This window comes from Pseudonaja textilis, chromosome 1 (assembly GCF_049901715.1).
Source record: "Pseudonaja textilis isolate UNSWEBS1 chromosome 1, rPseTex1.2, whole genome shotgun sequence".
NCBI lineage: Eukaryota > Metazoa > Chordata > Lepidosauria > Squamata > Elapidae > Pseudonaja > Pseudonaja textilis.
The window spans coordinates 84,163,968-84,184,706 of NC_141990.1; the positions used below are offsets into that span (position 1 = coordinate 84,163,968).

General features: G+C 36.4%; 1 protein-coding gene across 6 annotated transcripts in view; it reads right to left on the minus strand.

The window, feature by feature from the left end:
• Positions 1–3,266: 3,266 nt before the first annotated feature.
• UTRN (utrophin) overlaps positions 3,267–20,739 on the minus strand; it is a 353,724-nt gene continuing 336,251 nt past the window's right edge. For all 6 annotated transcript variants that reach the window (XM_087939884.1, XM_087939867.1, XM_087939871.1 and 3 more), the window contains exons 73-76: positions 18,602–18,710; positions 16,488–16,580; positions 7,332–7,354; positions 3,267–5,396 (exon numbers count right to left, since the gene is read on the minus strand). In XM_087939884.1, coding sequence (XP_087796010.1) covers positions 5,388–5,396; positions 7,332–7,354; positions 16,488–16,580; positions 18,602–18,710 — 234 coding nt within the window. In that variant the 3' untranslated portion in view covers positions 3,267–5,387. The remainder of the gene's footprint in view (positions 5,397–7,331; positions 7,355–16,487; positions 16,581–18,601; positions 18,711–20,739) is intronic.

The window sequence follows — 20,739 nt, forward strand, 5'->3', positions numbered from 1 at the left end:
ATGACGTGGGAAAATACCCGAACAAAGCTGAATACCATACATGTAAGTACCCACAAAAACTTAAGAAAACAAATATATATATATTTGGTTATTCGGGTTTTCTCCCGCATAAAATTGGAAGTATCCTGGCGATGTTTCAATGAAATCTCATTCATCATCTTCAGGCTTGTGTCTTCGGCTTTGTGCTTCTTGGAGTAATGTGAACTTGCAGCTGCTTCTTCCTTTTAACTGCTAGTGGGGGTGTGACTTGATTGGGTGGGGGCTTGGCTGTGTTCTGATTGGCTGGGGGTGTGTTCTGTTCAGGTGGGGGCTTGGTTGTGCTCAGGTTAGTCTTAGTTGCTGGGGGATTTGAGCTGGTGAGCTGTGATCCTGTTGTTTAGCTTCGTGTTCGTGGTCGTGCTACATCGTCATGGTGGGCGTCCGTTTGCTTCATGTATGGGTCGGAGGGGTTTGAAGCGGGTAGTGATGTAGCTGTGGTACAGCTTCTGGTCCGTGGTCATGTCTCATCATCTGTGTGGGTGTGAGTCTGCTTTCTACGTGGAAGTGTGGTGGTAGCATCTTGTGTGGCCCTCGTGGGTGTGGGTCTGGTGTCATTCTTCATGTTAGGTACTCGTTTGTTAATGAGGGTGGGTTTCCAAATGGCTGGTAGGCGGGAGGTATCATCTCGTTTATTCATGCTGTGTGGGCGTTTTTCTATCTCTATGGCTTCTCTGATTATTCTGTTGTTGAAGTGTTCAGTTTTGGCAATAGTTCTGGTATTTTTAAAGTCAGTCTCATGTCCTGTGGCTTTGAGGTGTTGGACCAGAGAAGAGGTCAGTTCTTCTTTTTTGATTGAGTTCCTGTGTTCTTCAATGCATGCACTTATTCTTCTGTTGGTTTGTCCGATGTATGTAGTGGGGCAGGTGGTGCATGGGATTTCATATACTCCTTGGTTTTCTAACTTGATTCTGTCTTTAGGGTTTGTTAGGATGGTGGATATTTTTCTGTTTGTGCAGAATGCTGTCTTAATGTTGTGTTTTTGGAGGATCTTGCTGATTTTGTCTGTAGTGCCTTTTATATATGGGAGGAGGGCTTTGCCGTTCTCTTGTCCTCTGTCTTGGATTTTGGTTGGGGTTTCTTTTTGGATTAGGTGGGTAATCTTTTCTTTGGAATCCATTGGTTGTTTGTATGTTAGTGAGACTGTGTAGTTCGGTGTTGTTCGTCGGCTAAGCATTTTGTTCTGGAGATGAGTGTCTCAGCTATGGAATTGATCTGTGCTGGGTGGTGATGTGAGAGTGTGTGTAGATAGCGGTTTGTGTGTGTTTTCTTCTGGTAGATGGTGTGTCCTAGGGAGCCATTGGATTTTTTGTATCTAGGAAGGGAAGTTGATTGTTAGCTTCAAAGACACCCCCACTAGCAGTTAAAAGGAAGTAGCAGCTGCAAGCTAACATTACTCCGAGAAGCACAAAGCCAAAGACACAAGCCTGAAGATGACGAATGAGATTTCATCGAAACGTTGCCAGGATACTTCCAACTTTACGCAGGAGAAAACCTGAATAACCAAAGATCCACATACAAATACCCACGAAAACCTCAGAAAACAAACAAACAAACAAACATACATACATACATACATACATACATACATGAATGCAAAGGCAAACTCAATTTTGGGGATAGATTCAGGCACTGAAAATTCTTGCCTTATTTATGAGGAAAAATGGTAATCCAAAAATAAGTAGAAGATTGTCCAGATTTGTATATTTAAAGAAGATAATGCTTAAAAAATCCTTAAAAGGGGGAAAATATAAGCAGTCCATAGTGCTTCTTTTCCAAACATTTCAAAATCAGTCATGGATTGTTGTTTTTTTACACAGCCAAACAAACCAGCTCAATTCTTTTTATAATACAAGGTTAGACTTACACTTGCAGTGACTCACATTATGTGCTCAACAGATATTTTAGGTTCAGTAAAAGGGCAAATCGCGTATAACATTTTAAATTATAAATTTATAAATTCCACGTTTTGTGGCCAGTGCATTTTGAAGCATGGAAAATAATTTTTCTCACAATGAGAAATAGCACAAGGGTTGTGCACCAATATCTTTTTATGAGCAGTGTTTAATAATTCTTTTATGATAGTTTTTATATACATTTAGTTTTGATGCTTTCTTGTGATAATTTGATATAAAAAGTGACAAAAATTTGATATAAAAAGTGACAAAAATGATTAAATACTAATCCCTCGTTACTCTAGTTAGTCTCCTCCTAGTATTCATCATGGCTAACAAATTTCCTGTATCGGTAGGTAGGTAGGTTTTACCTACAATAATAAACATTAACACTAATTCAGTGACTCGTTTAAAATTAACATTATGGACAAGAGAGATATGATGTTGTCAATTCTTTAAAGATATTAAGCATCTATTTGTCATCCAGGTCATCAGGAATGCCTTCTTCAGAGCCGGTTTTGATATCTTTTGCATTATTTGTCAAATTTCTGCCCCTTCCCCATATGCAGCTGATACTGTAACTAAGGCATGCCCCACACTACCTTTTTGGTTTTTCCAAAAATCTCCTCTACCAGATAGTTCATGATTCAGCAGATCAACATGGATGATGGTTCAAACACTTTGGGCAGATTTTGGAATTTTTCCCCCTCAGCAGGGAGAATTTTCTTCATCTGACAGTATCTTTTAGTGATTGTCTCCCAGTTTTTGCCTCATGGCAGGGTTGAGGAAGGTGTAACCCTCCAGGTATTGTTGAACTGTATTCTCCCATCTTCCGTCACTGACTAGGAGTTATAGGACAAGGAGAGGTCCATATATTTCCCAACTTTGCTGTGGAATGTGCTGTATCAGATACATATTTCATCGATGGAAGACTTTTTCAAGCTGTGCCACAGTTTTAAAGACTTGTTTAGGCTTAGCATTTAGAGTGTTTAAAGTTATGTCAACCTGGGGTATAAATTATATTTGCCAGTATCCAGAACATTTGAGTACAATGCTGACAGCCAAGAAGAGGAATTTTAAGCTCTGCCACTGAAAAAAGCAACACACGCATTTTCAATATGAATAGTAAACCTTTAACTAGATTTGCAGATTGGTGGCAGGCTCTCTCACTGGTGAAGATGTATATTAATCCCTGAAAATGTAAAATGGTATAAAAATATGCATCGATGTATATTGTTGCTACGTATTTTAAAGACACCTTGAAATGGAAAGTGTTCTTACAAAGGGAATGTGCTTTCGATACTTATTTACTCCTATGAAGAATATCAAACAGTCTTGACTAAAAATTAATTTTATTCAGAGTGTGAAAATCATACTTTATAATCAGATTAGAAATGGGAAATGCAATAATTTAAAACCACAAAATGGAAACTTTTCTTTTTTCTGAGATGTTACCACAACATATTCCTTTTATTTATCAGTGTTATTGGAGGAAGAGTATTACAATGTAATATTGTTAAGTCAATTTTACTTGACAGCAGAGTAAAGGACAGAATTTGCATACAAACACAGGCTGAAAAACAATTTATACATATTCTTTCCATAAAAACAAAAATTCCATCCTATCCATTGCTGGGATTTGTTTTTCTGCTAAAGTAGGTTTAAAGGAGGCTCCGGGGTGTGTGTGGTGTTTTTTTTTTTTAACCCCCCTTTGGCTTGATACTATCTGGTAAATGAAAATACTCAAAAATATCAGATCTCTGAACTGTTTTCCAAGCTAAATACTAAAAAAGAAAGAAAAAGAAAATTGGTTTGAGGTAGAAAGGTGGTCATGGCTCTCCTTTTCTTGCAAAACTTCTTTTCCTTCTCAAAATATCTATACCAAAATATATTTCTTTCTGGGTGAAAAATCCACATAGTAACCTGCAATCTGTTTCTGTTTCCTATTCTGGGCAACCCCCCCACCCCTGCTGCTGAAAAAAATAATACTTTTAGATAGCACTTTGAATCATTTGATTATATAGCATATATTATCTAATTTGACCCTCATAATACCTCTAAGCATAATTACTACTAGCACCATCTCCATACTGGAGATGAGCTATGAAAAACGTGAGTGGTTACAAGACATCATCCTCCGCATCACCCCGAGATTAATGCTTCTTTTACTGCAATGTCATTTGGGATACCACATCAAATTCTGCTAGGACTCACCTTGTAAATGATAACATAAAATATTGGACAGGCCCGTTAATAATATTCAACAGTGGAATTTCTCCAACACTATTTCGGTCCTTTAAATATGATTATTGCACACATGCAATATATGGAAAGAATGAGCGAGTGCTTTATAATGAGATCAAAGGGCCAGGCAAAGCCACACAGCCAATGGGGAAGGAACCAAGCCCATCTACTCATCATAAACAGTGGCCGAATTTTTCTTTTCAGCTGGCTCTACCTTGAAACGCTGACTGTAAGGGAATAATTTTAAAAAATGTACAATGCTATTGATTAAAAGTATCCATCCAGCCAATTTTGCTGGCACGAAGGCAGAGCAATTAAGTAGTGAAGTAGTCTGAGCTCCTTCATTTAGGTATGCTTCCAAATTACGATTACTTCAGGACTAGATTTCATACTTTGAATGGGGTGATAGACATAAAATTTGTCACAGTACGATGATCGTGTGTTTGTCACAGAAAATAAAAACTGCACATATTCAGAATAATTGTAGCAAGGTAAAAATGCGGCCTAATGAAAGAATTAAAAACAACAAAATCTGGAAGAAAAATCATTCCACATTCTGTGTGGGGGAAATAAATCCATTAAAATGCTACTTGAGTGCCAGCAGTTATTGTAGCTGAATGAAGTTAGTGGGGGCAAAACAGAGCCCCAGGTGCCTAATAGAGTGCCAAAAATGGTATTTGTCAACACTAACTGCAGTTTATGAGAAGCTGATCTTTTGCCCATGTTTTCGGACTCTCAGGCGAAGTATAAATGACATGTGCAGAAAAAGCAGTGTGTCAGAAGAGAAGGTTCTTGAAAAGGTAAATGCAAAAAGCCAAAAGGAATGTATAAATATAACTCTTTGCTCCAAACTCTAAAGGCAATTCACTTTAGCAATATCAAAAAAGAATGGATATAAATCCCTATCATCCCCTTTCCTGATGCTGCATAATTATATAAATCAAAGTACATATGCATAACCATTTCCAAATACTCCACGGTTTGTTAATTTACAGTTGCATAGAGAGGGAAGAAGGGAAAAACACACACAATAATATAAAACACGACATCCTCGTCTTTGGGTAGTTCAAGTGTTTTCTTATTTGGAACAAGAATACACAGAGCTGAACAGCAGTTTACAAAGTCCCAAGTAGCCATGTGATAACTGAAACTTGTGATTGGCACTGGTTGAGCTGAAGTTGGGAAGAGCAGGTGATCTTCCAAAGAAGATGCTCACATCGCCTGAAGGCAAGAAACAGTAAGAGAAGAGCAAGTGAGGGTCATACTGTGCAGAGGCAACAGCTTCTTTCAATGTCAGCTAGCTGAGTTAAATTATCTAAGAGGCATCACATTTGCTAGGAAGACAACGATGACACATCTTACAAAGAATGCATGCCTAACCTTTGCCCTATGGAGACCATACTTAATCATGGCTTAGGGGTTTAGTTGTATCTTTTCTATTTAAAAAAAATCTGTCTCCTCGTAAGTTATCATTGGATAGGAATCCCAGGCTCAGGGCCAAGCCTGTTAAATCCATTTCACCAAATGGGGTTGTTTTCTCTATTAGGCAATAAATCATAATGCCTGTTTTGTTCCACCTTCCTCTCAGAAGCTCAAGGCAACCTATCCAAAGCTTCCTTCTCCTATTTTTCCCCCATAATAACCCTATAAGGTAGGTTAGATAGACAGAGAGTATAGAGTAGGGCTGTCAAATTCCTGGCCTGTGGGCCTGATGTGTCATGCACTGACCACACCCACGCCCGGTTTAGCGAAGGGAAAAAAAAGTTCCAATATGTCACATGATGCTGCCATGACGACAGGAGGTTGACACTCCTGGTATAGACAACATGCACTTTATATACTGTATGATAGAGAGTATACTCTCTATATATGATCGAGAGATATATGATAGACAGTATGTTTGGTCAAAATAGCTCTAGAGTTTCTGTAGGTTGACTAAAACCTGGGTTCCCTTGTTCAATGTCGAAGACATCCTTACCACTACAACATATTGTGGCACTAACCAAGTATGATGTAGCAACTCCTCTGGGTTGAATCAAGATGAGCAAGCTTAAAGCCTATGCTCAGGACATCCTACGCTGCAGAGCAGTGGATGAAATAGCTTCAGATAATAGATTTTTCCTCCCTATTGATTATGTCTGTGCACTTCTGCCTTGGCATTTTGACAAAAGCATAGCAAGAGATTCTTTTCTTGTTACAGAATTGTACAGTATTAATATGAACGGTGGTAATCAGTTAATAATAAACTGGTAACTTACCAGTAAGTATCACTTTATTATTAACTGATTACTACCATTCATGATAAATACCTAAAATGAAGGTTACACATGAAATATTACTATCAAATATTAATCCTCCCCCCGCTTTTTGTTTACAAGTCCCAGGTCAAAAGTGTCTTGAACACCTCTATAAAAGCCAACAAGGCACCCAGTCTTTGGGTGCAAAAGGGCCGACACAGAAGCCTTGGCCCTGAGGGATGACAGGATGAGTGAGCAGCAACTTTGTGGGCATCTCAGTGGTAAAATAGTTCCCTTGCAGCTGATCCTGGAAGCATTCCTGCACTGAAATGTGCACTGAAGTTCAAGTTTAGAAGAAGAGAAAATACCCAGACAGAATTTCTGAGATGGGTATACAATCTCAACATAGTTTTGGAGCTATTTACAACATGTTTCCTTCAATTATACCACAAATGCAGGGTTTTGTTGACAGAATATGAACAAGTGACAGCATTACTATCCTTGAATTGTTAATACCATTTTTTGTGTGTGTGTAGGGTGTCTCTCTCTGTGTTTAATCTTTATTTTTTCCCCTGTGAATATAAGAAAATTAAAACAGTGTTTCCTTTTCACCATCATGAAATGCAGAATCAGATCTATGCTCCATGGAAACCAAAGTAGCATGAAAGTAGATTTGGTTGTGGTTTTGTGCTACAGGTAAAATACTAAGGTAGGATGAGGTCACTCATTCCCACATGCTGCATTTTTCAGCCAGGTAACCCTTCATATGCATAAAATCCTACTCATCTCATACTCTGCAGGAGGTAGGGCCATTAGGAAAAAAAGATATTTTAAATCTGTGCCTTTGCCCTGAGAAAAAGTGAAACAAACATGCCTGTCCCATCAAAACCTACTTAAAAAGCATTCAAATGTTTCATACCTGTGATTTGTCAGCAAGATTTGCTGTAAATAAGAAAACACAGCAATTAGTTTGTCACATAATTCAGACTCAAAGATTAAGATATAGCTAGGCTGAATGCAGAAAACAATTTATACCCGATACATTCCATGCTTTTCTTTTGCAAATCTGTCAGAATTCCTTCCCATAAATCCTAAGCACTCTATAAACCATTTGATTATAACATAAAGTATTTGCACAGATCAAATATGTTAGCATATAAAATTTTAATAGCCATATTAATGAAATTAATTCAAATGGAGAGGTTTACATTATTGCTATAACAACACATGATGATGGCACAGGAAATATATGGATTATCATTCAAATAAATGACAGGTTTAAATTTAAATGTAGAGACTGGAGAACAGATAATTAGGCAACGGTAAAAAATAATGCCAACCTGGACATCAAAATGATAAAAGCAGAATCGTACTGCTACCACTTTCACATGGATATACAAAAGGAAAAGATTGCAATGGTGCAATACAGATAGTCCTCAACTTACAACAGTTCATTTAGTGACCATTCAAAGTTACAATGGTACTGAAACAAATGACTTATGACCATTTCTCAGTACTTATGACCATTGCAGTATTCCCATCACACGGTTTACATTTAGATGCTTGACAACCGACTCACATTTATGACCGTTGCAGTATTGCGGAGTCATGTGACTCCCCTTTTGTGACCTTCTGACAAGCAAAGTCAATGGGGAAGCCAGATTCACTTAACAACCGTGTTATTAAGAACTGCAGTGATTCACTTAACAAATGTGGCAAGAAAAGTTGTAAAATGGGGCAAAACTCACTTAACATATTTCTCACTTAACATAAATTTTGGGCTCAATTGTGGTCGTAAATTGAGGACTACCTGTATTACTTTCATTGGCCATCCTTTCCCTGCAGAATGGAATGAAATGGAAATAAACCTCACTTAAATATTTTGCTTGATGATAATCCCAAATTAAAAGACAGCATCTTATCGCCACTCCCACTTTGTGAAATTGGATGTAGGTACCCAGTTGTAACTTTCATATTTCCCCTTTATTTGGGGGGGGGGGGTTACAAAACCACACAATTAAAATATACAGAACTAATTTGATGTTAGTTCATAAAATAGAAGGTGATCTAGATGATCGTAGGGGCTTGTGTTCTGTAGGAAGGTGTGAAACTGGATTAAACAGGCATTCTGCTAGAAAGCTTCCCTTAACCTTCTTAAGGGCTCTCATATCTTCAGGCCTCTGACACAATAAATCCAGGACTACCATAAGATTTTATGAAATAGTCATAAAGGCAAACGTTTCCCCGGTCTGGTTGTGTCCAACTCTAGTGAACTATGTATTTCTTAGCCAAGGGAGCCAGCATTGTCCAAAGATATTTCCACAATCATGTGGCCAGCATTACTATATGCTGGGGCACAGGGAATGCTGTTACCTTCCCACCAAAGGTATTCATCTTGCATTTGCATGCTTTTGAGCTGCTAGCTGGGGCAAGGAACTCACCCTGTCATGCAGTGATTGATTGAGTGTCGAACCTGGGCTGTCAGCTTTCCAACTTTCCAACTGACAAGCGGAACACCTTTAACTGCTGAAGGTGATGTCAGAACTTTGAATTTGGGTCCTAAGTACCCTTCAAGTAGGTCCATCAGAACTTTGGACACTTATAAATTGAGGGCTACTATAATGTACATTGGCCCTAGGTGGCTATTGACATTCTATATACACATGCCTGGAAAACCTAAATGGACAATTTTCCAGAGACAGATATAGCAGTACTTAGTGATCTTATTATGAAACATGAGGACAAGACAATGGTACTCTTCTAACTCTATGCAGTTTCTTTGAAATGGATCTGTTATTGTTATAGCCTGTAAGAGGTTTTCTAAAAAAGAATCCATATTAGGCAAAGTCATTCAACAGACTAGAAGGAAGAAAGAGACCTTATTTTTCAAACCAGTGTTATTTTTAACAAACTGACAGGGTCTCTGATTCTAACAATCCATTTTCTCCAAGGTTGAAGAAATGGACGAGTTAGCATCATTAAAAATGTATTGCTAACTCAGTATTTCCAGGAAATTAAGAATAGATTTCACACACAGTCTCTCTCTTCTGGTTTGCCAAGAAGCACCACAGGACTGTTACTTTCCTGAATGATCTTATTGTAAAAGTGTTCATTTCATAAGATTTGGGGAGGAGGGTGTCTTTGACTCAGTGTTAACTCCTGGCAACTCCCTGAAGTTTACTTGGCAAGGTTTTTCAGAATTTGCCATTACCTCCTTCCTAAGACTGAGAGAGTAAGTGACTGGCCCAAGGTCATCCAGAAGCTTTGTTCCTCAGGTGAGAGTAGAACTCATATCCCTTGGTTTTTAGTCTGGTGTCTTAACCACTACACTAAAACTGGTTCTCTTGCCATTGCATAACATTATCTATTAATACATATATACTGTTAGATCAGAATATCACTATACAAAATGCTTTGAATGATCTTTCATGTTAGCTCAAATAAATGTTGCTACATCTACCAAGTGAAAACATGAGTCACTAAATTATTTAGCCTTGAATTTAATTGTTCTGTCATTTAAAGTAAGGGGTGTTTTCTTTAAAGGAGAAATTGTCCCTCTTGGTTATGTCAATTTCATCTTTCGTTTATACTAGGATACTGGAACAACTTTATTATATCTTCTAAATATAGATTTGTTTATAGTTAAGAGTTGAAATGTGAAGAAATCAGGTTTACATGTTCAATTAATGAGATTATTTCAGAACTTTTTGCTGACCCTTGGTTTGGAGAAGATGTTACTTATTGGATTTTCCTATAGTTAAGAGTGGGGTTATGGTATGAAAAGTTTTATATTTGTTCATTAAGGGGAAATGAAGAATTAGTGAAATTTCTTATACTTGTTGAAATAAAGCTTGGAAATGGCTTTCTTAGGGTCTTCTTTTTCTATTTTCTTCCTTTTTTCTTTTCTTGCAATTTTTTTCTATTTTTTCTTTACTTTTCAGTTTATATTATTTTACTATTGTAATTAAATCTTTTATTTATTTATTTTTAAAAGAAGGCTCTGAGATGCTCCAAGTCAAAACACGAGTACAAAACACGAATACTGAACATGCTTTATATTGTAGACTTACACTGTGGCATTTCAATGAAGGACACCATCTTCTCCCTCTTTTATCATCTTTTCTCAAGATAAAAAGTTTCCAGATCCCTAAATCCAATCCCCTTGATTATCATTAACTTTCTTTGCATCAGTTTGGTTGTATGAATCTTTCTCAAACTGTAATGCCCAGAACAGAACGAAGTGGGGACAGGTGTGTTAGAAAATAGAGTCCAGATTAAAATTATTTTTATGAGTTCTGTAAATAAAGAAAGCAAGAAAATCCCTATTTTCCTATTCTACTTCCCTGAATATGCCCAATTTTAAATGACTTGTTCTTTAATGTGTGTGTTTTATATGTATACCACAAAACCTTCAACAACAGGCTCAATTCTGCAGTGTGAACAGAACTTATTTTTTCCTAAAAATTATGAAATTATGAAAGAAGAGATGTTCTGAATAAATGTAATAAGGATCCCACTTGCTGGTTAACATTCATATATTACAGTATTTTGTTATGTGCATAAAGTAAATGTTCTAGAGAGATAGCAATAGCAACGGCACTTACCGCTTTATAGTGCTTTACAGCCCTCTCTAAGTGGTTTACAGAGTCAGCACATTGCCCCCAACAATCTACTTTCTTTTAAACAAAATACTTTTTTAAAAAACTTTTTTTAAAAACAAGATACTTTCAGTGATACCATTTTTTCCCTCAGTTGCCTGGGAGGCAAACAGAAGTTCAATTTCCATTCTGATCACAGTGGATTACTGAATGAAGATGCCTTCATTCTCCACACTCAATGATTAGAAGAGCAAATCCTATCATTTAAAGAATATCAAAGGCACGGTAGAACTATTTCTAAAGTGGAATTGATAATTTAGGCTTAATGCTGATACTTGAGAAGTTTGAAAGGAGCAGGAACTTCAAGGAAAAGCTTTAGGAGTCTTCCAAAGTGGGAAAAGGTTTTAGGTCCCCATATTTTTTTTTCCTCAGAGAGCCTTTTTAATTAAACTTCCTTTTTGTGGTTTGATTATTAAGAAATTATTGTAGGCTCTTAGTTGGAGTGGTGTGTTGGCCTAGAGGTGGAGTCCTCACCTTACAATCAGGAGACTGCAAGTTCAATCCTAGGTAGAGGCAAATATTTATCTCTCTGGGCACACTGAGAATATATCTGCTGAACAAAACTCTGCATTGGCAACAGGAAGGGCATCCGGCCACTAAAACACTCTGCTAGCTCCATTCAGTTGCCCAGACTACACCCCGCAAGGGATTATGGGGTCGTTAAATGAAGGTGATGATGACTGTAAGGTCTTAGTTCATTCTGAGTAAAGTACCAGTAGCATAGCTGGTTGGTGAGGAGGCTCTGCAACTTATTTGCTTGTGTTAATGAATACAAGTACTCCTCTACTTACGACTACAATTGAGCCTAAAATTACTGTTGCTAAGTCATACATTTGTTAAGTGAGTTTTGCCCCATGTTACAACCTTTCCTGTCATAGCTGTTTAAGTGAATCACTGCAGTTGTTAAGTTAGTAACATGGTTTTTAAGTGAATTGGCTTCTCCATTGACTTTGCTTGTCAGAAGATTGCAAAATGTGATCATATGACCTCAGGACCATCACAAATATGAATCAGTTGCCAAGCATCTGAATTTTGATCATGGAGATCCTACAATGGTCATAAGTGTAAAAAACTGTCATAAGTCACTTTTTTCAGTGCCGTTGTAATTTCAAACAGCCACTAAATGAACTGTTGTAAGTCGAGGGCTACCTGTATGTGAAGAACTCTTTCAGAATCTCACTTGTATGATATCTACTAACAAATACTGCAACGTACAACACAAAATCTCACCCAATGAAGCTAAATGATGGTGAATGATTTCATAAAGACAAAGATGAAATACTCTGATAGCTTAGAGAAAATCTATGAAATTCACTGCCATAACATCTAATGATTCCCCCCCTTTTTTTTAAAAAAAAAAGGAGTACTAGATGAATTCATGGAGGATATAACTATTGGAGTTGTGATAGCAACAGCAAAGAAAAGCCAGTGGCATTTTGTTATGTATCAAAATTAGTTGACCAATGTGATAAATAGGAGGCTGGCTAGATAGGCTTTTGGTATTTCTCCATTTCCCATGCATTCAAGAGAGGAAAATAATTGCCTTTCCTACTAAAGAAAAAAGTCAATGCCATGCCATCTACTGAGCATAATGGACCTTTATGTTATTCCTGTGGGTGCCAGTTAATGGTATTACAACACAGAGCATTTCAGCCCATTATATTTCAGAAAGTAACATTTGACTGTAGAGGGTCTTCCTGGAGGGACTCTGCCTTCATTAAATTTAATTTGTTAGGAGCTACAGTTATCACAGGCTGATTACTAGGAAATGCATGGTATTATTCTGAGGAAAATGCTGCCCATTAAAAACAGTTGTCTGTTGTCACTGTAATGTTTATTACAAACAAGGTTTGCCTTTAACGCAACTGGCAAGAGTTTTTCCATTGCACACAGGATACTGTAAAGCTTACTGACACCGCTATCATAGCTTGTCAACTGTGGGGTTATTGCTTTCTGCTCTTCATCGCTCCATCTTGATCTTCGTTGTGTCTTCTTTCTTTCTTCTTGATCCTTATTAAGGTAGCTTCATCCAGGCACCTCTTCCTAAACTAGCCTCTACATGACTAATCAAAGAATGAAATACTGGGGGTGCAACTATTAACATGCACACATTTGTGCTTGGAATACCAACCAACCAAATCTAATGTACTCTAATCCAGGGGTCCCCAACCCCCAGCCCATGGACTGGTCCATGGCCTGCCTGGAACCGGTCCGCGCAAGCAAGCGAAGCTCCATCCCCACACATACAAAACCACGTGCTCACCCATTCCACAGAAAAACTGCTCTCCATAGAACTGGTCCGTGGTGCCAAAAAGATTAGGGGTTGCTGCTCTAACCCACAGAAATACACATACAGAACATTTCTACTTTTTCTCCATAGGGAAAAAAAAATAGATATTTGCTCCTATTTTGTTCTGGCCTGTCTAAACATTGGGTTCTGACAAATAATAATGGTCAACATTTTGAGACTTTAATCTCATTTTGAGAGTCTCATTTTGAGACTCTCAAAATTTCCAAAATCCTATTTTAAAAAATGGTGAAATTGTATCAAATCCACCAGTCTGATAAGATTTTAAACTTTGCTGTGGGCATTATTTTAAATGGCATTCTACTTCAATGTATCTTTTTTCTCTGAGCAGATGGGCAGATTTAAAAGCAAAACACTGTTTGTAGCCATTAACTATTTTAAGGGATCCAAAACATAATTATAAATAAATATGTTATTGAAAGCTTGCACACAGAAAAAAAGGGGGGAATAGCATGAAAAGGCCATCCAAGTATTCTGCTAATTATCTTTAATATAATCTTTAATATTTTTTGAAGTTCAACATTTTGCTTTACAACATGTAATAACTCCCCCTTCATTGTATTTGTTAATTAAAAGAACTATACCAATGAACTGCTTAATTTGAAATATCCTGATGGACTGGGGGCAAGACTACTACATAAGATTGCCATTTCCTCTTTCAGTCCCGCTCCTTTCCCATGTAGACAGGAAGATACATCTATTTATCTAAAGTCTGAAAGCTCAAGTTTAAATTCTCTGATCTTGCTATTCAAACATTGTCTATTTATTTTTACATAACATAACCATCAGTATGTTTTCAGTGTTCAAACAGGCTTTAAAACCTGTTTTTAAGTTTCCTAAAGCACTTCAGGCACTATATGGGTAAAGGTTAAATTTCACTGTAGGTTCACAATTTCACAGCTTTTGCTACAACCCATGGTATTCTACAGTTCCTGACCAATTCCAACATCAGAAAACAATTTTCTTTAATTGATCCAGGACAGAATTGGAAACAAGAATTCAAACAAGATAATGATATGTTTCATGCAACCTATCATTTTCCACTTTAAACAATACAGAAAGCTGATTTCTTAAATTCTTAAAATTGCTTAGTCTGAAGGAAAGCATGTTTCTACCTTTCCTTGTTTTTAATGGTAATATTATGACTGTAAAATGTGAAATGAAGGTTACAGCTGAGAACAGAAAAGGACAGAGAAAGTACAAATCCTTTGGTTGATGTCAAGGCATGAGCTGTTCTGGTCAACGGAGAGCATCAGTCATATACTTTCAATTTCAGGAGTGGATATAATGGGACTGATTTAAGGATCTTTTCTGTTTTCACAATTTCAATTCAGCATAGGTTTGGGAAAAAAAGATGCACATGTATGAGAGAGGTGTTAAAACTACTAATTTCTAAGGGAAAATCCCTTAAGTATATGTGTTTTGACACACAAAAAGTGTGTTTTGACCTTATGCAAGCCTTTCCAATTAGCTTGTTCTAAAGACTACCTCCAAAGGGACAACAAGGAGTTTGAATCTGAGAAATATTTTTAACTGCAAGTACATTTCTATCTCATAGTACTTGTTTAGAATTGGTACTCCACATTCTAAATTAGAATAGAATTTGAATAATTATCAGAAAAAAAAACCCATGGAACCAATTCAAGTAGCTGGATTTTAATTTGCTTTCTAGCTAGGTTGTAAAGTGTATGATCTCCATCATATTTCTGCAAAAAGGAAGGAAATTTATATGAGAGATGGGAGATATTTAAGAGAGTTTAATACAGACTGGCTTAGAATTATGGTTAATAATACTGTAAATGGATCAGGTTATTATAATTGAGTATAGCAGAGCACCACTACAAGCAACATAATACATAATAGAATTTGATTTTATCTCAGTTATTTTGTATAGATTGTGCACCTTAAATGGTTTAATTTTATGAATATTAAATGCATTATTTGATTTTATAATTTCAAAGGAAGCAGTACAAATGGGTATTGAATTAGAAACAAACAGAAGTTCTCAATGAATGTCAGGTCAACTTAAGATAAAGATTGACAATGAAAGTTATGCAAAATAATTGCTATCTATATGTTCATGCACTCTATTAAGGATCAGAATAAACCACTCTAATGGAGCATTAAGTATTCACCTATTTAATGAAGAATGAAAAATTAGTAAAATATTATCAGGAATGCATAATTTAGTCATTATAGTCAAATTTATGCAGCAGATTTGTTTCTGTTGCTGTGCAGAATGAGGCTATTTTGCCTTCCATCTTCTGCAGATCTGCATCCTCTTAGTTGACTTAGCCAAATGTCTCTTGTGTATTTGTTGGAAAACATAATAAAAAATTCATACCCCAAGCAGCAAATATTACCACTTTAATAGGATGTCATAAAGAGAACACAATTCAAAAGTAGGTAAAAATTGAATTTGGTGCATCCAGATTTTTAAAAAATGTATTTGGAGGGAAAACAATGAATGACAAAAACATAACCAAGTTAAAAACCAAGATATTGGGCAACCTGGGGATGAAAATCTTCTCTACCTGGTCAACTTCCCCCAATGTAATACGTCCTATAGAGGCTCCAGGCCAAGCAACAGAGCCAAGGTTTTAGGTGCTTCCTGAAGGACAGAAGAGCAGAGATGGATCTCACCTCTGATGGATTTAGCCATGCGGTTTAGCCACATTTACATTTGTGCCAATGGCAATTGACAGATTTTGCATCATGTCATTTAGACAGCATTTTAAGGTATGTATGCAATAAGAAATTTGTTTCAATTTCATTGCATTTGCTTCAACAGCTTAACACAACTAAACTCTGGGAAATTATGAATTTTTATGAACTGTTTAGTTATATACCTTTCCTGTGTAAGGAAAATAAGGTTTTTTTTTTAAAGAAAGCTAGTTTCGGATCTTTATGGACCTGAATATATTATGGAGTAATATATTACCCTATGATATTTTTGGGAAAGTAACTGTTGCCCTTTGATTCCAGACTGGAGAGCCTCCAAAGTGTATTCAGTAAACAGTTTTACAAAACATTAAATGACTGCTTTTCAAATAGGCAATTGTATTCAAGTTCAGCTTCAGATTCTTGGCTGGGTATGTTGAATACTTACAGCGGCAAGCTGGAAATGTGCTATTGATTTGTTCCATGACCTCTGTTAAATCTGTGCTAGTATGATGAGGTGGGACTAGCAAGTCATCTATACCTAAGAAGAACAAAATGTGCAATGACTTTAGTAAAAAATGTAATAGTATTTAAAATCCCCCAAACTGCTTCTACCTACCCTTATTATCGTTATGGTTTTCAGAATAATTAAAAAAAAAAGAATTCCACTAATTGAAATCTTTGATTTGTTATGGCTCATTGATAATGGTTTGGATAGAGAGGGATAGAAATTAAAAGTATCAATTTATCCCTTTTCTCATATCTGAACTATAAAGCTTATCCATGATGCCTGCAATAATATGGGACAGAATTTTACCAAGGTAATTAGTTGTGGGAATTGCAGTTTTATCAAGTAGGTGATACAATGGCTCTGTATTTCAAGCCTATGTATTCAGTAGAAAGCCTCAATGCCAAAATGGCCAATGATCATTATATAACCAGAACCTCCATATTTTGAATAAAGAAGAGAAGAAAAAAAATGAAAAGCAGTAGTCCTGACTGCCAAATGACCCCATATAGATGATGCATGTTCCTTGTGTTCATGAGCACCAAAGTACTGGTCTTCAGTTGTATGCCTTAAAGCTGAGGTAGAAACAGTTGGTTTCTTGTTCTCTAGTTTCCCTAAGGCTCTATGATACTTTTGGGGTATTCATCTGCTTCTCTTTGACCCAGCACCCATGTCATAATCTGGACTATTTTGTGGCTAGTGGAAACTTATCTGTCCGTCCATCCATCCATGCATCCATGCATCCATCCATCCATCCATCCATATCCATCCATTTAGCTAACCATTTATCCACCCATCCATCTATCCAGCTATCTATGTATCAACTCATGTGTCCATCTGTACTCTCTCACCTACAAACTTATGAAGACTGCAAAAAAACATGCAAGTATTGGAAGGTTTGGCTTGGGCATTTAAAATTTTTGAGGGGCTGGGACATGAACATTAGTTGTTCGAATAATACAGAGAATCATCTTTAAAAAAAAGTTTAAAAGATTTAAAGTCACAAAACCAACATTTTTTTTCTCTTTTGCTACTGAATATTGGCAGCATAGTTTAGTGTAATTCTAGAACCTACAAAAAGGGAACTAAGGCCTCTATGCAGTACTAAACTGTGGAAACAACTGTAGTATATTTTCATCTTGACTGGAGAGAGATGCAAAAAGAACATGTCCTATTCATAGGCCTTTTTAATATCAATGTTTGTACTTAATTAAAAAGTTCAACCTCATCCTTTAAAATTTATTTTTAATCTCAACTATTACAATAAAGTCAAAGTCATCTATCACCACGAGGTAACAATAGCATAGTAATTGTTTTACTTGTCATGCCTCTGGCCTGACGTTAATGGGATCATTTCACAATTGTTGAACATTCAGTAATGACATATTCAGTTGATGGGTTTTGGATTCTTGGCCATTTTATCTACTTAGCTCTTACATTCTTCTTAATATTTCATTGTTTCATATTAAAGTTTTGTAAGATGCCCAAAGGGCTTTACAATGCTAAAAATGCTTTATAGTGGCTAAAAAGATAAATGAATGAATAATGTTCATTCATTTTTGCATTCTTTTTGCATCCAATTTCAGAAAAGTTTTGAATCTTTCAGGCAATGTATGAAGCTTTGTTGTTCTGAGTAACAAATTACATACAAGTAATTATACTTTTTCCTAAGAATAAATTGAACACCTGACCTGGATAACAATATATTACACTAAGCAGCTTCTGTAGGAAATTCTCAATTGGTTCTTTGTGCCTTAACTTTCTAATTCTAAAAAGAAATGCTCAGCAAGCAAACAAAAAAGTTTTATCTCTCTTATTGAATTAGGCAAATACATATACTGAATATTTATATAATGAACAAGACACCATACAACTGGTGAGGGGACAGAAAGGGGTAGCCCCATAACTCCAATTTCAACCTGAATATACAATCACAAGGTATCTCAGATCTCAGCATACATTTTGCATGGGGTTAATTTTATAACTCAATAGACTTTGGAAACTGACTCAAGGGAAATATAACACTACTAGCTGTGCACTGATTAGTAACTTACCTGTCTGATTAAACAGTGAACTAGCATCCTGATCAGATGAATACCCAAGGGTGGATTGCTTAGGTGAAGCATTAGAACAGCTTCCATTAACCCTGGAATCTGTTTCAGGCTGTAAATTAGAGGTGGAAAGAAGTTAATTTGAACATACCAGAGCATACATTAAATATTTGATCAAATCTGATAAAACGTACTTTGTGGTATTCAGTATCCAGAATTGAAGTGAATCAGACACCATAAAGAAGAGCAAGCTTTTGAGACAGTTAAGTGTCACTTGCTGAGCCTGCTGGTTTTCTCCATATCTCACAATTATGATGGCAAATAGTTCGTTCAGCTGGTGCTAAACACATATATCGGACTTTTAATAGACTTCATAATAGTTTTGATGTAAACTGAATCCTAAGTTGGCTTTTGCATTTTTGGAACAGTTCAAAGATGTGTAGAGACAAGAGTCAGAGCAGAGCAGAGCAGAATATCAGTACCAATGCAAGTGACATATCTTTCTAGCCGGGGATCCTCAACCACCAGTCTGCAGCCTGGGACTTGTCCGCAGCCCATTGGGAACTGGGCCATGCAAGCGGCAGACAGTGCAAAGCCCCATTTGCGAAACCATCCCTCTCCCCTGAGGCTGCCACCATTGTCACTCGTCTGCACAGCTGGAAAGATTGGGGACCACTGTCTCTAGCAGTATATTTCTCAACTTTGGCAATGTGAAGAGTTGTGGACTCCCAACTCCCAAAATTCCCCAGTCATTGAGAAACACTTATTTACAATACTGCAGGTAAACTTGGTTTTCTAGGATTAAACTAATTCTACAAAAGGATATTTTAAATAACCATTTTCATGTTTTATTTAGTACATGATACTTAAAAACTATGTTATAAAAAGGACACCCATAAAATACTGAGCATGAGTGAAATCTTCGGCTGGTACTGTTTTTGCTTTTGTCCATACTTTTCTAGAGTTGTTTTTCATTAGCTAACTTAAAGAGGAATTTTTATGAGTATTTTGATGGCTCTTCCTACTAGATTATAAAAGAGAGAAGCTAAATTCCATGTAATACTAAACAGTTGTTCCATATTACAAAGCAATTCTCAGCAAATTCTGGGTTTATGAATTCCATTAATCTCATTCTTTTTTCAGCTTGACATGAGTTCACAAAATATTTTGCTTTTATTTTTTGACAAACTCAACTGATTCCGATGCCATATAAACAATGGTTGATTTACTGATAGCCTATTGCTCTTATTCCTTGTCTATGAATTAATAAATGTGTTTGATCTGCAAGCTTCCCGATTTTCATAAGGATTTAGTTAAGACATTTATGATTTCGTTAGAATTTCTTTTTTTAACATGTCTTAATGAAGCTCCCACGAGCAGCTCCACTTCATCTCTAAATCTGACCTTGTTATTGCATATTTTACGCACAATGGAAAATTTCACAGCAACCATCAATCCTTGTTGAAATAAAAATAGTAAGTACACCTTCAAACCGTGACCTGAAATATCAAGTTTTAACATGATGAAATGCAGGAATTCAAAATAATCTTAATATTCTCCTTTGATACCACCAACTCAATTAGTTCCCCCCCCCCCCAATAGCTCTGAGAGACTACACTCTTGACAGGTTATTAATTTAATCAACACTCTTCAGTCAATATATCATAATCACAAAGATTTTTTTTTTTAAAAATGAGACTGATTTGCAAATAACATATTAGAAAAACAAACAGTACCACATGTCACAAGGTTATATAACACTTGTCACCACACAGTCCATTTTAAAACCAATTGAAAAGAAATGCAACTGAACTACCCCATGAAAAGACACTGTAAAGAACAATGCATATTATTAACGCTTCCAAAAGTTCCAGGCTGAAAGAAGGCTATTATAAAATGTTTCCTGTGCACTATGAAAAAAGTGAAATTTGTGATCTAGTTCAATGCCTCAAATACAGGAGACGAGTTAAAATGCAGCTGGACTTTCATATTTCAGAATGAATGTTTTTTTTATTAACAGTAGGAAAAGATAAGAAATCCACATCCCTTCTTACTTTTTTTCTCCATGAATTAAACAAAAGGGAGAATTAAAATACTTACAGCAGCCAACACATTTAGAATGGGTAGTTTAGTGGGTAGTT